At 41.3% G+C, this 16867-nt stretch overlaps 1 protein-coding gene across 1 annotated transcript in view; it reads left to right on the top strand.

Annotated features, from left to right (window-relative positions):
- The first annotated feature begins 298 nt into the window (after positions 1-298).
- The window catches only part of slc15a4 (solute carrier family 15 member 4), a 25794-nt gene continuing 9225 nt past the window's right edge, over positions 299-16867 (top strand). The window contains exons 1-8 of the mRNA XM_068703925.1: positions 299-438; positions 650-1275; positions 3250-3542; positions 4248-4389; positions 4623-4700; positions 7525-7705; positions 10998-11156; positions 14895-15053. Coding sequence (XP_068560026.1) covers positions 706-1275; positions 3250-3542; positions 4248-4389; positions 4623-4700; positions 7525-7705; positions 10998-11156; positions 14895-15053 — 1582 coding nt within the window. The 5' untranslated portion in view covers positions 299-438; positions 650-705. The remainder of the gene's footprint in view (positions 439-649; positions 1276-3249; positions 3543-4247; positions 4390-4622; positions 4701-7524; positions 7706-10997; positions 11157-14894; positions 15054-16867) is intronic.

A 16867-nucleotide genomic window follows, 5' to 3' on the forward strand; every position in this document is an offset into this window, starting at 1 on the left:
CGGTGCCACATAACTGTACAGACACTGTTGACCCATTTCCGTATTTAGTTTCGAGACCGAGTAAAAAAAAAAGAGACAAAGACCAGACTGCATTCTGCTGTGTCTTTCTGTGTCAATGCCACAATCAGCGAAAATCAATAATAAAAAAAATGCACCACCGCTTCCTCCTCTCGGCAGTACGCCTGCGTCACCGGAACTAACTTTCAAATCACATGGATAGGCTGAAGCTGCCTTACTTTACAAGGCTCGTCGGGTATTTTTCACTTGGAGATCAACGCAAGTGTGACTGTGAGCTGTGTGTCACGCGATAGTACTGTGACACTCGTTCTTGTTGACTTCCAGTTCTCCTTTGACAAAGTACTGATTTAAGACGACCCAAAGTAAATATTATCTGTGTTAATGGCGATATTTGAAGACCACTTGGACGCGTTTGGAAAGGTAATGTAAAACCCAACTATTCTTACCAAGCTGTCGTCTTGCTAAAGCTAGCTTACTTAAAGTTTGTACTCATTGCATGTATTATGATGAGGAAGGGGACTCTTCTTAGATAATTCATGTTGTGAGTTCCGTAAAGCTAAAGTTTTCTCTTCGTTAACCTCGATGTCAACGTTTAACCAACATGTTAACCTCCTCTGTATTTTCTTCACAGGTGTTTTAACTTCCCCTTAATCAAGAAGAACCCCAAACCTTTTAAGTTGTTTGAGAATGGCTAACAACAGGGATGACAATGAGAGCACCCCTCTACTGGACTCTGGCAACACCAGAGCTTCACCACCATCAGTATTCCAGGGAAGAAGACTCGCATGTGCTGCCATCCTGCTGGCTGAATCATTAGAGAGGATTGCTTTCTATGGCATCACATCCAACCTGGTCCTCTTTCTCAACAGCAATCCCTTTTATTGGGAGGGTACTCAGGCGAGCCAGGCACCCCTGATGTTCATGGGAGTTACTTACCTGATCTCCCCGTTTGGAGGATGGTTGGCAGATGCATACTTGGGAAAATTCTGGACAATTGCTTCAAGTTTGATCCTATATTTTCTTGGCATGCTGTTTTTCCCTTTTATTTCCAATGAAGACACCAGGATTCACCTATGTGGAGAAGAGTTTGCATTTCCTGTGCAACCTGCTGTGTGCACAAACGGTACCGTTCCACGCAATGTGACCTGCCCTATTCGCGCCCCATATTGTGGCCCAGTAATCTACGGTGGGCTTTTTTTAATCGCATTAGGCGTAGGTACCGTGAAGTCCAACATCACTCCCTTTGGGGCAGATCAGGTAGAGTATGAACAATGTTAATTTCAGTTCCCAAAAGTCTGTTGTGAATGAGGAATGCTGAAAGTAGACATGTGTTTTCTGACATAGGCCTGTGTGAGATTGGGTATGCAGTGTGACATCATGGAAGTCAGACATGTCATGTGATGGATGCACCATGACACTTCACTTATCCCTGCATGGTCTTGATCACCATGGCCACTTATAAGTGTTTCCATTATAAAGCTGACATCAATCATAACCTCTCTGTCACACCACATACACAAACATTTAAAAACAATGCCTTTAATGAAACACAACACATCTATTTGGTGATAAAACGTCAGCCCCTCTACAACACTCAGTCAAAGAAATGAGAGAGTTCATCAATGGGGTCATTGTTTTTCAAAAGAATCTAACTATGAGAGGGTAAAACCTTTTCAAAAGGGGACTAGTGGGGTGAATATGATTAGTTCTTGAGCCCACTATGCTCATTGCAAGATTTTCACAGTTCTATCAAAGCTCCTTTTGATCACGTTCAAAAACACACACAATACACAACATCAAGAACAATCCATACATTATATTGCGACAAAAGAGAAACACAGAAACGGGAACATCTTACAGTGGCACACAACAGGAAAGAAAGGGGAATATATGGAATATATTAGGTACATGTTGCTGGTGCCTGAGATTGTCACGCAAAAAGTCGTTATACAAGTTGGTTAAGATGTTGTGAGTATTTTGTATTGATATGCAACTTGACAACAACATAGTGATCATGCCGTTGTATAGGCAGCTGGTGGTGGATAGCTCTTAAGACAGGGACATGGAATTAAAGCAGGATGCAGGGGGTAGGAAACTAACGCCACTGTCTGCCTTTCTTGTGCTTTTACAAGTCACATCACATGTAGTGTCTCTCAGCCTGTTGACATATTAATGTTCTGATCATATTCTGTATTTGATGGAGGCTCGGCACTAAAACAAGACAGTAAATTAGATTTTGTATTGTCCTGAAATTACTAAAAGCTCGGCGTAACACAACCACTTACACTAATTGATCTTGTGTCAAAGCTAAATGTAGGAGCTATAAAAGGACCCTGCTCTATGTATGTATTATTTCAGAATGTATTATAGTATACCATATATCAATCAGCTGGTTAGTTTGAGCATGATGATTATTTTCTTAACTGATGCTGCACAACTGCAGAGAGGAGCTCCAGAGAGATTTATGCTCAGCATGGGCTTGTGAATGCTGTGACATTATCTCCCCAATAGTTAATTGTAGCTGTACTGCAGCATCTTTTGTGCTCATATATAAAAAGGCATATCCACTTAATCACACATTGATACAATCTTTTCCTCCACAGGGACCGCTGCATACAGAATGCATCAGTGCCATCATGAGAATAATAATATTTGCCTTCATAGACATTTACTTGAATTTATTGCAGTTTTAGTAAGTTAATGGTGTAGGAAGCAGTAAATGAATAAACAAAAAGTTGCTGTTATTTTAGTTATCCCTCACCTACGTTTTGGCCTTATACTTTTACCAGTTTCATATGGCTATAGATATTCCATGCAGTGGTGGGGCTGCAAAAATGTTGCACTATTCATGACATCATTATCACATTAAATCCAGTAATTTCATGTGATGTCACATCCCTGTCATCAGCTGGTCTATATAATGCACTTTTTAGTTTTGTTACCTATTGCAACTGTCATTTCAGAATGCCGAATTTGGTCTTCCTGGTGAAGTTATTTTTCTAATGTGACTTTAAGAACTTGCACATCAAAGTGCTGATGACTACGCTTCTTTTTTTAGCCGACACGTGCTGTTAGCTGGTAATCAAACTTGAACGATACACAGCTGATGCAATGTTAGCAGTTCAAGGTTTTTCCTCCATGAGACGAATCGTTTTAAATCCTCCCTGTATGCTTTGCCAACTTACAATGACCTGATTGGTTGCTGTCCTCCTGCACTGTATGTGCTCTTAGGTCAAAGACAGAGGACCAGAGGCCACGCGCAGGTTCTTCAACTGGTTCTACTGGTGCATCAACTTAGGAGCCATCCTGTCTCTGGGAGGTGTGGCCTACATACAGCAGAACATCAGCTTTGAGCTTGGCTACATCATTCCCACCGTGTGCCTCGGGATCTCCTTCCTGGTCTTTCTGCTCGGCCGTACCGTCTTCATCACCAAGCCGGCTGACGGCAGCGCCTTCACAGACATGTTCAAGATCCTGGCCTTCGCCTGCTGTTCCAAGAAACCGAAGGAGCCTAATCTGCTCCGGTGAGAGCGAGCACGCCGCCTCCAATGTATCAATCATTTTAGAGCATTGTATGTAGTGATGGGAACTGTATTGTCCGGCAGTAAAAGTGGTAAAGTCATTCCCTCAATGACAAACGCCATGCTCACGATAACCGGGGTGTAGCAAAGCATTAATCAATCTCGATGGGAAGGCTCTTTCCAGCAGTGAAGTGATCTCTGTTCATGGCAACGTTCAGTGGGATAGTGACTACAGCACAGCTAGGTGTTGTTGGTATACTGTTACGTTAAGGCCTCCTTTGATCCCACTCCCAGTATACACGTCTTTTCTTTCCACTGGTCCGGGCGTTCAGCTTCATTCCCTCTGGTGAAAAGTTATTCTGAAGAGCTGTTACTTTGACTTTGAACCACAGTAACTCATTTGGTTCAAAAACTTGACATTGAATATTTTAAGTTGGCCAATCCCGCAGCCTTTCAAGAATTCCATATTAAGACATTTTCTCCAGAGATGTGGATTATAGGCTTTAGAATAAAGTTTCTTTCCTATCTCTAGAAGTGCTGTAAGGGTAAGATCTTCTTAAAAAGGGAAAAAAAAAGGCTGATTAAGTCTCGAACTTTAGGAGTTTAGAATAATTGTAGTGTATTCTGTACTTGTTTATTTATTCATGTGTATAAATTGCTCTTTCAAATAGTATTTTAAAGGTTGTTGGTTCTTTTATTTCCATAAAGCAACAAACCAACCCTGCTGGACAGTGCCAAAGTGACCTATGGAGGGAAATATCCGGAAGAGAAAGTAGAGGAAGTGAAATCTCTGGTGAAAATCCTCCCAGTTTTCTTTGCCCTCATCCCGTACTGGACTGTGTACTTCCAGGTAAGATCAACCCACTTTAAGTTGAATCCAACTTCATGAGCCGTGTTTCACACAAGATGAATAGTATAAAGGGATTTAATAAAGAAGATAAGCTTTCTGAATGCAGCTAAGCACACTCGTGTGTTAATACAAGGGATGATTCTTTTCCATTGCAGTATTGGAGACACCGTGGTGGTCCGTGAGGTGGAGAATTACCTCCTGCTGAGACTCTAATCTCCTTATTGTTTTTGCAGATGCAGACGACATACGTCCTGCAGAGCCTCCATCTGAGGATCCCTGATAGTGCCTCAAACATCTCTGACTCCCACCAGGTAACCTAAAGTGGTGACACTCCAAGTACCTTTTTATTGTTTACTTTAAAGAAAAGCAGGATTAAAGTGACATGTTAAAAAACTACTGTCTCATTCTACTGAGTTAAACATGCCAGTTTGGAGCCCTAACCTGCCGCGTCATAAGTAGGTTTGAACTAGATTTTTCATTGAAACCAAAAGAGTCAGTAGGTCACCGACACACAATGGTAGGCAACAGCTGGAGACAGCAGCAAAGGTTGGTAATGTCTTAGGAATTAAGATTTTGCTTCACAGACTAATACCCCGCAGATCAGCAACCCGGCTGTGACTGTACTTCTCCAAAGCAGCGCCTCCAACAGTTTCTTCCTGACTAGTGCTGCTGCTGTACCCGTGTCTCTCTCTGACAGATTGTATGTTATGTTCCGGAGGGCTTTGATGACTGAAATCCTCTCAGTTCCTCCACATGATAGACGGCTCTTCAAAAAATCAAAGGTCTAAAAGTGATGAAGTTGGTAAATACTAGGAAGTGTTGTATGTACAGTACGCCTGTTCTTCTTTTTGAGGAGGCATGCTTGGGGTGATAGTGAAGTGCAGTGACTTCATGGAAACGTGAAGTGAAACCCTTGTGTTTAAACCACACAATCTAAGCCAGTGCTGTGTATATGGAATATATATTCTTACATTTCACAATACTCTGCACTGAAACTATCTGTTTTGTTTACTCATATTCCACAATGTTTTCTTACTACTTTAATGTAGTGGCATGTAATTCATCTCTCCATGAATGTATAGTACATTATAGTACATGCTTTTTGACTATGCATTAGTAATTTTTTGAATTACGTTACACAGGTATTTGTACTTTTAATTTATCTTTATGGTGCCTTGTGAAGCATATAGAGAAGTGGTGGCATATAGAGAAGCGGTGACACCCAAGTGGAGACGCGCATCGCTGCGTGTTTGGCTGACATCTCGAAGTGGATGACGACATACCACCTCAAGCTCAACCTTGACAAAACTGAGCTACTGTTCCTCCCGGGGAAGGGTTGCCCGCACCGGGACCTGTCCATCACCATTGATGATACCGTGGTGACGCCGACTCGGACTGCGAGGAACCTGGGTGTGACCCTGGATGACCAACTGTCATTCTCGGCAAACATTTCATCCGTTACACGCTCCTGCAGATTCCTGCTCTACAACATCAGGAGGATTCGTCTCTTCCTCACTGACGAGACGGCGCAGGTTCTCATCCAGGCTCTTGTCATCTCCTGCCTGGACTACTGCAACTCTCTACTCGCCGGAGCCCCGGCGTCGGCCATCAGACCTCTGGAGCTTGTCCAGAAAGCCGCAGCTCGCCTGGTGTTCAATCGCCCCAAGTTCTCCCACACAACTTCCTTTCTCCGTTCTCTACACTGGCTACCTGTAAGAGCTTGCATCCAGTTTAAGACTCTGGTGCTAGCCTACAGGGCAGTGAAAGGAACAGCTCCTTCCTATCTCCAGGCCATGGTCAAGCCTTACACCCCCGCCCGACCACTTCGCTCTGCTGCCTCGGGCCGATTGGTTGCTCCGTCGCTCAGTGGTCCCGGCGGCCGATCGACCCGGTCACGGCTGTTTTCTGTCCTGGCCCCACAGTGGTGGAATGAACTTCCCACTGACGTCAGGACAACAGAGTTGCTGCCCATCTTTCGGCGCAGGCTGAAAACCCACCTCTTCAGGAAGTGCTACCCTGAGCCTTCCACTTAGCGCTTATTGTTTTCATACTAGCTTGTTGCACTTATTGTATTCGTATTACTTATAGCACTAACTGTTGTTCTTGTTTCTGCACTGTACTTTGGCTCTGAGTTATGCTCTGCTTCATGCTCTTAGATGCTTGTTTGGAAAAGGAAATGTACTTATGACTTCTGGTGACTAGTAGTTCTTTTGATTACCAATGTTGAATGCACTTATTGTAAGTCGCTTTGGATAAAAGCGTCTGCTAAATGACTGTAATGTAATGGTTTCCAACCTCTTTGGCTTTTCTTTCTTTATTCCTAACTTGTTTATCACCTCTTGAATTTGCAACCTAATCACCAGGAGTATGTACTGTACATACAGTACATATGTATGTGATCCAGTTGGGGAAATAAAAAGCAGAACATGATGCCCACCACAGACCTCGGCCTGCTGGGACACCTTTGTCATTCATGCCAGGCTTTCCTTGGTAAAGGAAACATTCTCCCTCAACACTATATATTTATTTATTTATTTGTATCATTGTGAATGTGATAATGCACAAACAAAATGTGGAAAACGCTCTCAAAGGAGCTGCATATGGATTGCTAGCGGTTATTTCAAGAAATGGAAATTGGATTTAAGAACAAATGGTGCTATCAGAAGTGTTAAACCACATCAGGACACATCAGGAGCTCAGATGGTACTTTGGAATTTGAATTGCAAAAAAACATCTCCAGCAGTTTGCAGTCTTTCATTGCTCACTCTGTGAGATATTGCCTCAACTTGTGCATCATTTGTATGCTCACAATGGATTTTTTTCCTCAGATTGATATTTCATCCGGTCTGTTTGCACTTTATAGTACTACATTTAGTATTTATGCTGAAAACCTTTATTGTGAATTCAGTCAGGTACACTTTCTGTGCAAATTATTTTCCATTTCATTATGCTTAGTTTTGACCACCTGGGGGTGCCAAAGCAATGTCAAGCCCCATGTACTCGCACACACTCGCACTCATTTGCGCACAAACCCATGGTTAACTGTGTTGGAATCCACTGACATTCTCTGTAGTTTTCTTGCTTTGTTGCTTTTTGAACAGCTTTTGCTTAATCTTTCTCCTCTGAATCCCCCAGATGACGTTCCGCTTCCCTGCTGCCTGGCTCACCATGTTTGACGCAGTGCTCATCCTTATGCTGATTCCCCTTAAGGACAAAGTGGTGGACCCCATCCTGAAGCGCCGCGGCCTGGTGCCCTCCTCTCTGAAAAGGATTGCGGTGGGGATGTTCTTTGTTATGTGGTCGGCCGTAGCAGCGGGTGAGTGCGAAAGCAGAAATGTTCTCTCTACGCTGTCATGCGAGTATGCCAAACAAACACTGATGAAACAACAAAGTTAGTGCTTGTGGTGAATGCCACATGCAATCCGTGCTTCCAAGACAAAGAGCAACACCACTTTAGTTTTAATTTCATTTCTAAACACCGTTTTTGTGGGACTTTTGAAATCGGTACTAATACATAAGTTGCTGACAGAATATTGTTGCTCAGGCATCTTTTAATCAGCTCTAAGTGTGATTAACAGGTATTTGGCTAAACCTTTTTTTTAGATGTATGGTTTCCTCTACTGTTTCTTTTTGTAGAATTAGGAAGCTCGTCGAAACATGCAAAGGGAAGAACAGTCCCTGAGTTTTGTTGCGTTTCCCTCGCCCTGTAGAGCACAGGGGGAGCTGTGGCATCTAACTTTTTGGTCCTGAGTGACTGCACCCGAATGCGGCAGCGCTGCTCAGCCCTATTCATTTCTAGACAGTGGATTATTTTGGAAATAAAGTCTTAGCCAGGCCTGTCAGTGAGTGCTGCTGCATTGATACATCCAGGCTCAACTCTTTAGAGAGAAACATGCCCGAAGGCAGGAAGAAAGCAAATCAGTAACACTCCTGAGAATCAAAGCACATTATTTTTCCACAACCACTGCCCTCTCTGAGACGCACAATACATCCGCCTGATAGGATATGAACTATTCTGTCATTAGTGACCTTCCAGATATTGACTGGTGGGCTTCAACCAGATCGCCAATTGACTATTAACGATGCACTGAATCAACTTTGACAACAATTGTGAAGGATAATTCAATAGTATTGTGAGTTAATTAAATATTTTGATCATGCAAATTAAAAATAAGAAAAACATTTTATATACAGCAAATATTATAATCTGATTAGCTATGTCATTATTAATATTAAACCCTTAAATCACCTATTAGAGGTCTGGGCAGCTCTGTTCATTGTTTTGAATTATTTTAAGTGCTTCTTTTGTCCTTATTGAAAGAAATTTTGGTTGATTATGCTGCATGAGTGGCCCTATGAATGTACTTCGCAACACTGGAGCTGCTAAATAACATTATACTTACTGTATGTGTCATCTAGTTTAAAAGAAATTGGTAGTTTTTTGAATCCTCATCTGCACAATAAAGGCAGTAATTCTTGCATCTTTACAGTCATCTAAAGGCTGAATGTGTCAACAGAGAAGTACAACACAGTATTTAAATGTGGTTCTGTATCTATCTTAAAAGAAGCATTTTATTTTTCCATATATGTAAAAGCTCACCTTTTTGACAGCTTAAATCTGAGTTCATATTTTACAAGTTGCTGATTCAAGCATATACAGTAAGTGGTGAGAATGATCTATAGACGGAATGTGAGATCCATAGATGAAAGGGAAGAGTACCCCTCTATACATCTGTGTGAGTTTTTAAGGGTAAGAGAGAGGAAAAGGTGATTGCCTAAACTCTCATCGTTGGAGAAGAAGAAGAGATGAGAAAGTTTGTTGAGGGAGAGTCTTCGGATGTTATTAAAGCCTGACTTAGCCCATCAAAAAACATCCTTTTCAATCAGGGAGTTGTGAACCAAACCTAATGTGTCTACTTTTCGGTTTAAAGTAATATTTTCTTTTCAGAGGACATGAGCCTCCCTGGAAGGAAAGGTGCTCTAACATGTTCATTTTGTGCTGTTCAAAAAGCTATTTAGGTATTTACTTTTCCATTTGGCTTCTTGAAAGAAAGTGCAATCCCTGCATTTGAATTCAGGCTAAATGAATTTCTGAATATTGCAGGCAGCAATTTTGAGTCCTGGTAGTGGAGAGAAAGGGTTTATGATGTTGCAGTCGTCTGGCCATTGGTCACAGATCAGTCCAGTAGGTGAATACACAGCTAGTGTGCAACACAGTTCTGACCTGTATTTTCAAATGTGTACAGCGATGTACTCTGAGTTATTTATAGTATTAATGACGTTGTATCTGCATCTTAGTTATAACCATTATTAATTCAAGAATTATTCCCTCGGCCTTTTGTCCTGTTTATCCTCGGCATGGCCTTGCTTCACATTAATTCAGTTGACACACAGTGACTCCTGGGAGCTGCCTTGCACTGTACATTTTAAACTGCATTTTCCCTCAGCTGTCTTTCTGTGTGTCCTCAGTACTTATCTGCATCTGTGTTCAGAAACGGACGGACGGAGAGTATGCGAATGACCAAGTGTGGCATCATTTGCCCGGAGAATAGCCAGGCCAACACATCGCATTGTTAGCCCGCCACTCTGTGTCCACAACATTAGCCACACCACTGCTGCTCAGAGTTAGAATCACTTTCATCATCGTGTGGCGGTATATTTCACCGGGTTTCATCTTGCTCACTGACACGCGTGGCACAAGGGACAGCTGGACCTCCCATGTAGCGCAAAGGGACAGCAGCAGACACGCTGTCAAGCCGACAGCGTGCTGCTTCTGATCCGCTTGTACAACAGTCCCGGACTTCAACCACATACTAGGGGCCAGCTCTGAAGACATTGCTTTTGAAGAGATTTTTTTTTATTTTTTAGCATGTTTTATCACATTCTCTTAACTTTATATATTAATCTGCTTTGATTAAAGCTCAATGGCTTTTAGGTGTCCAAAAGCATCTCTATTTTTTTTTATTTTTTTTTTTTTATAAAAACTGGAGCAAAGTTGCCAGGGATCACACTGGGCTGTCTGATGTGTGATGTTCAGTAAGTGGGGGTGAAAAAAGCAAGGGCGTGTGTTTATAGTGTGACTCTTGCTCTAGGCAGCCCAGTGGCCACACTCCCTGAGATGGGCAGCTGGTATTATAGGATAGCCGGATTACAAGGCCACAACTCCTCTCAAATACAGCATTAAGTATAGTTATGATAGGAGGCTGTCTCTGGGAGTTATCTGGAAATAGCCGCTGGTTACATGATAATAGCTCTATCGAATAAAGCTCTTTGGAGGCAGTGGTTGATGACAACTGCTTGGCTCTCATTATTGAACAGTGTTCCTGTTCCATTACTAAATGCCATAATATGGAAGCGTGCAGATGTGATCTTAATGAAGTGGTAGGATAGTCTTAACACTCGTTAAATGCTTAATGAATTGTCACTGAATCCTCTAACTCTGGCAGCATTTAGGCTGTTTGTTGGTGTCACAGACTTACATCTTTCACAAGAGTTTCTTCAGCCTTTAGATTCACCCGTTGCCCTGTTTGCATTTAGTTGTTTTGCATCCTGTTGCAAAATTTTACCATGTATGAATTTTTTTTTTTTTTCTCTGTCCGTCCCCTCAGGTATTTTGGAGACCAAACGCCTGGAGATCGTCAAATCAAATGGTACCATTGACCAGGTGCTTGGCAACGTTATCTACTACGCGGCAGATTTACCCATATGGTGGCAAGTGCCTCAATATGTGCTGATAGGAATCAGCGAAATCTTTGCCAGCATTGCAGGTACAGTTGTTTTATATCTCCTGTGTCTCGTTTAGCACTACCAGCAGGTACAAGTGATGATTCAGACTAACAGTAAAATACAGTATCCTCCAGTGATTAGCCTTATGAGTTGAGCTGGTCTTGAGCCACTCTGAATGGACTGTGGGCTAAAAACAGTGGCGTCTGTTCTTCTAACCAGAATGCAATGATGATGAAGAATGTGTAAACTCTTTTTAAAATGTTTTTTTTTGATGATTCATTGCCTGCACCAGCTTAATATGTTTGTGGCTTGTAGTCCATATTAAATAGACCAAGAAGTTGATCGACAATAGACAATCCTGATGCACAACATTGTTCAGTAATGGGACATTTTATAAATGCAGTGCGGATAACCTTTTAAAGTTGAAATGGGGATGAAAGCTATGACTTCGCTCCGGCCAGTGACCAGCCAGCTTTGTTTCCAAACATACGGTAGAAAATAAGATGGATGAATGCATAGATATGCACTTTACACTGTACCATGTATCCCCGAGGGCTATAGTCACAGTGGCAACACAATAAACATCGTAACGTAAACTTTTCACCTCCATGTTCAGTCACTTGGTGTGTTGACATTTACCACTGTGAGCTTAAATATATACCAGCATATGAAATAGTAATCCCAATACATGCCCCTTGCCTTCTCTCCCATACTAAATCACACTCAAGAGAGATAAATCTGATAAATTGTACTGACATACACTGCATTGCAAGTTCAACTCTTAATTATCCAATTAGCATGCGTCCCCAGCTTTCACACTACTCATGCAGACATATTACACTTGAATACAGAGAATATGATGCTATGTCTTTTGAGGGTGCTGAAAGTTATATTTTCATTTAGACCTCTTTCAGAGGCATTAAACTGTAGACTCTATTGGCTGCAGGGCCAAAGGAAACCGTATACTACATTGGTCCAGCTCATTGATTGTAAAGGGTATTAAAAAAAATCAGCAGGTTGACAAATCTCTCACTGTGGAGCACAAACTGACTTAGATCAATCTCTATTGGCGTCTTAGGTTGGAAGCCAAAGTTCCAAAGGCAGATATCTCAAAACCTTGGCACAATAAACTAAAACTATCTGCTTGACAAGATGCCACATGGAGTGAATGCTGTGACTTTGGTGATTAACTTGTTCTGAAAGTCCTATGTTTTGGACTAACCTGAAATAATCATATTTTGTGTCTTAATGGTGGGTTGAAATTTAATCTTCTACCAACAGAAGATAGTAGAATTTCTTAGAAAAATATGACAATTCAATCACTTCTCACACTGGGAAGTTTGTTAATATAGTCCCGGGTCTGATTTGGATTAAAAGTTGTATTACTGTTGCGGGTTGAAGGATTCATCCCAGTTAATATCATTCAAAGAAACATGCCCATTAATTTGAGGCTACCCATAACCCTTCACTGGAAATGGGGTAGAGTTTGCATTCCCTGGAAAAATAGATTTCCTGTTCTTCTTTGAGAAAGTATTTAAAAAGTAAAGCATTGAATCAAAGCAGGTCAGAATACGTTTAGCTGGAACTGTCAGCTGCAGACTTCTTTTTGATAATTTCAAGGTATCGGCTGAAAATTGCTCCTATTTTTTTTGGAGCCGTGACCTAAACGGGAAATGTCATTTCATTAAAAGCTACTATGAGTAAGGCCGTATTGTTCCAGTAATACAATAATGTGACAGAAGTGAGAAATGGCTCTCATATTGCTTAAAATAGCAGTTGCAAAATCTGAGACAAGAATGGAAGCAACAGTATTCTTTAATAAAAGAGAGGTGTGCGTGTGTTATAGAAAATACAGAAATCTGCCTCGTATTGTGTTTATCTATCTGTTGTATGTCTGTAGTTTTGCTCTTCTCTCCCTTTTGTCTTTCCCTCTACAGTAATGATCAGAGCTTCAGGCCTCCGTTATCTTAGTGGTTAGAATTTGTTAAGGCCATGATTGAGTCATTCTCCTATTACTATGGGTCATGCTGTTATAGGATATTCTATATAGCACTTGCTTTATTTCTATATCAAGAGTGAAGATTGAACCATTAATATTTAAGACTTTTTGTTATTTATTTTTTTCTTCATCACAGTGGATGGATTATCAAGCCGATCCAGCCAATGCAGGGTGTTTGTACGAATGAACATACACATTCAGTCCATAAGGCTTCATTAAAACACAAAAGTATCAGGGTCCCCAGTCAAATCCAGACATAACAAAGCTATGGGGATCCTTAAAATAGACTTACTCTCCTCTCTCCCTCCATACATCCCTCAGGGCTTACCTAAAGAAAAATTGGCTGACAGAATTGTGACATATGTCTGGTTAGGAGAAGTATTTCCCTTTAGTATTCTTCTGTTTGAATAAATCTGTTTAAAACCTCCGGTGCCGTCAAACGTCCTCGTTGCAATCCCCATTCTAGTAGGACGATTGGTAATTCTTTGCTTGTATATCACCCACGTTTGTCTGCTTTCAGGCAATGAGAATATGCAAAAACTTTTGCAAAAAAAAATTCCCTTTAGTATTTTAATTATGTATTGCACTTCTGAAAATCTTAAAGGCTAATGTTATTTTCTAAGAAAGGAAAATCCCCCCGATAAATCACCAACGATGGCCTTTTGGAGGAAAAAATATTTATGCGATTTAAATTCCAGGCCTTTCTTTTTTTTTCTTAAATAATTCTGCCCTTTGGTCGAGAAAGGTCGAGCTCATTTTGATTGTTTCTTGAATTATTGTCACAAATTGACAAGAACTGGATTCCACATAATGCTACACTATTGGTCTGTACAGTCCCCTTTACTGTGCAAAGCTGTATCTAGAATCCTAACCAACCTTTTTAGTCCCCTGTGATATGCATAGCTATTGACCAGTGTTGTTTTGCTATCAAAAGGTTAGCTTAGGACATAAACAAATGTATCATTGTGAACTTCTGGAAAGGTCATTCATGCTCTCCACTGAGTAATAACAATATGTCTGCCTTCATGCTCTTATCTCATTCTTTTTCTTCTGAAGCTTTTTCTTTGTGCGACTAGCGCAGGTATCTGTACGGAAACTGCTCGTCACATTAATTTGTGCAATGTCCCCCTCCAAGGAAGGTCTTAAAAGGCAAATGTATTTAACCGCAGCTCCCTAATCTCTACTGACAGATGTAGCTATAGGCCCTCATTTGAAAAATTACATGTTTGAGGCGCCATGAAATTATCAATGTCAGCTTGCAGGCAGATGGATCTCTAGGCACACATTTGATGTTTTTTTTGTCTTTCTTCTCTTAGGTTCCCATTTTCTCAGTCCTTTTCTTTTTTTTCATGACACAATAAATATTGAGTGATGTGTTTTTTTTGGAAATACATTTTTTTGAGACCAGTACCAAGCAGAGAAGATAACAAACAATGGCACCACAAACCAGTGCTCCCATTGAAAATATGCTGCCAAGCAGCTGCCAAGGAAGCCTTTTGGTCTCTTATACAAACAGTCAGTGTCAACAAACCCCCTTCATATTGCATAGATGCATGAAGACGGATATTATATCTCAGTTACATAGTGTTACTTTGTTTGCTCCACTGCCACAGAAATGAACACAGCAGGCATAGGGTATGACTAAGTAGCATGAAATTACATTTTAAATTACTCCGTCACTGACTGTAGCATGTTGCTACAGGTTATAGCATATAAACTGTTTCTGTACCCAACATTTCAACAAACTTCTGTCTTTTTTTTTTTTTTTTTTTTTTTGTAGGTCTGGAGTTTGCATACTCTGCAGCCCCCAAGTCCATGCAGAGTGCTATCATGGGGCTCTTCTTTTTCTTCTCTGGGATTGGCTCCTTCGTGGGCTCCGGTTTGTTGGCTATTGTCTCCATCAAGGAGATTGGCTGGATGTCATCCCACAAAGACTTCGGTAAGAGAATACTGCTTATACGCTCATTACAAGTCTAGCGATCATTGCAAACCACACAAGAGGCAGAAAACATAACAGATTAATTTTTTATAATGACAGATCAAATGAACATTTGTAATGTGAAAGGGGTCAGTCTTGGTGCTGCACCCATAGAGAACTATCACTTGACTTTCCTGAATGTTCAGAGGAGCTTGAAGGCTTCTTTCAGCTCATTGTTTTGATTTCTAGCCTGCAGCTTTACTTTTTTTCTTGGTTCAGTCTTACTGCTCTCATAGCGTAATTTTCAGCCTCAGCAGGCATCTGTTTTCAACGCTCTAAAAACCTGCTCGACACTGCCAGCTCTGCACCAAACAGACAAAGTTTGCGACTAGCTGGTGAACATAGCCAGACATTTCCCTCAGGAGTTGGCTAAAAATAGAGCAAAGAGGAGAGTGAATATTAACCTTGCAATCACCAGGTGGTCAGAAACACAGCTCAAAGTGAAATACAATGTTGCTTCGTAACTGCTAGATGTGTAAATCAGTGTTGTGTTTACAGTTAGTTACCACAGGTTTAAAGCTTAGCATGTGTTTTATTTGATCTAAGAGGCATAGAATATATACAGCTTGATATACAATAGTCCTGACATTGCACAGAAAAAAATCAATTGACCTAATTGTTTGAAGATTGACCCCCCTAGCCCTTTGACATGTATGCAGACTCACAGGAAACATGGTTAGGGTTTTGTCTGGGATTAAATTTAAAGAAAGATGCTTCTCTCTTCAAAATGTCATCAAGGTGATTGATCTCAACTCGCACAGTTTTCTTCGGGCTGCCCATAATCCCCCTGATATGAGCATTACAGTTGTCGAGCCTGCTGTTAGACGCTCAATGCATGTGGAGTGCAGTATTGACTTTGCCCACCGACTGTATGTATGGACTCGTAATAGAATTGTTGGGTATCGATTTCAGAATGCAAAACGTTTAGTTTTTTTCAGGGACGCACCCAATGCTCATAACTTGTGCTGATTTAAAATCCACTTAAAGAGTTTGTAAATTAGATGCAGAGAGGTGGGGGGGACAGCACCCTGTGCACTCTCCTGTTTTAAGAGTGTTTCCCATAATAAATAGACATGTCAGACTAACGACAAAAGGTTTGTGTAAATCTGTCCAAGTGGTAGAATAAATAGTGCGGCGGTGGCAGCAGATGGATGGGCTCCCTAGCGAGAGGAGTCTCCCAACCCAGATGCACTTTTCTCTGAGCATGCGGTAAATAAGCCAACACTGTAAATTGTTTACCCACAAACGCCTAATAGCTCATTAATACAGTGCGCCGACAGGTAGGGGGGTCTTTTTGATGATGTTAGCACTGGAAGATGCTTGGCACGCTTCATAAATCCGTCCTTTGCTCAGTCTTGCTTCACTTGAGGGCCAGTTAAACTAGAGCCAGATTGCCTGTAAGACTTCTTTTTGCTTTCCAAAAGAAGTCATTTAAAAGGTGAGCTGCAGAAATGGAACAAAACATCCTTCTGGCCACTGATAAATAACACGCAGCACAAAGCCGAGGCATTAAATACAGTCTGGGATCATGCAGTTTGTTTTTGTGGCTGTTTTTTTTTTTTTTTTTACACTTTGTTGCATGTTAGCTGCTTCCACATCTCACGGCTCTCTAGGTGGAATGGATTCAACTTATTTCCATGGCTGCGGGCAAAATAGTGTGCAGTAAACAGCATTTTGGGTGAGCTGTGCTAAGTTGTACTGAGCTGTACGGGCCTGAAGACAGATGAGCAACATTAATCACAGGCTGGGGGTCTGATTACATAGCCCTGGATAAG

The sequence above is a fragment of the Cebidichthys violaceus genome, unplaced genomic scaffold (assembly GCF_023349555.1).
Source record: "Cebidichthys violaceus isolate CVI_PGR_0920_01 unplaced genomic scaffold, fCebVio1.0.p SCAF_9, whole genome shotgun sequence".
Classification (NCBI taxonomy): Eukaryota; Metazoa; Chordata; class Actinopteri; order Perciformes; family Stichaeidae; genus Cebidichthys; species Cebidichthys violaceus.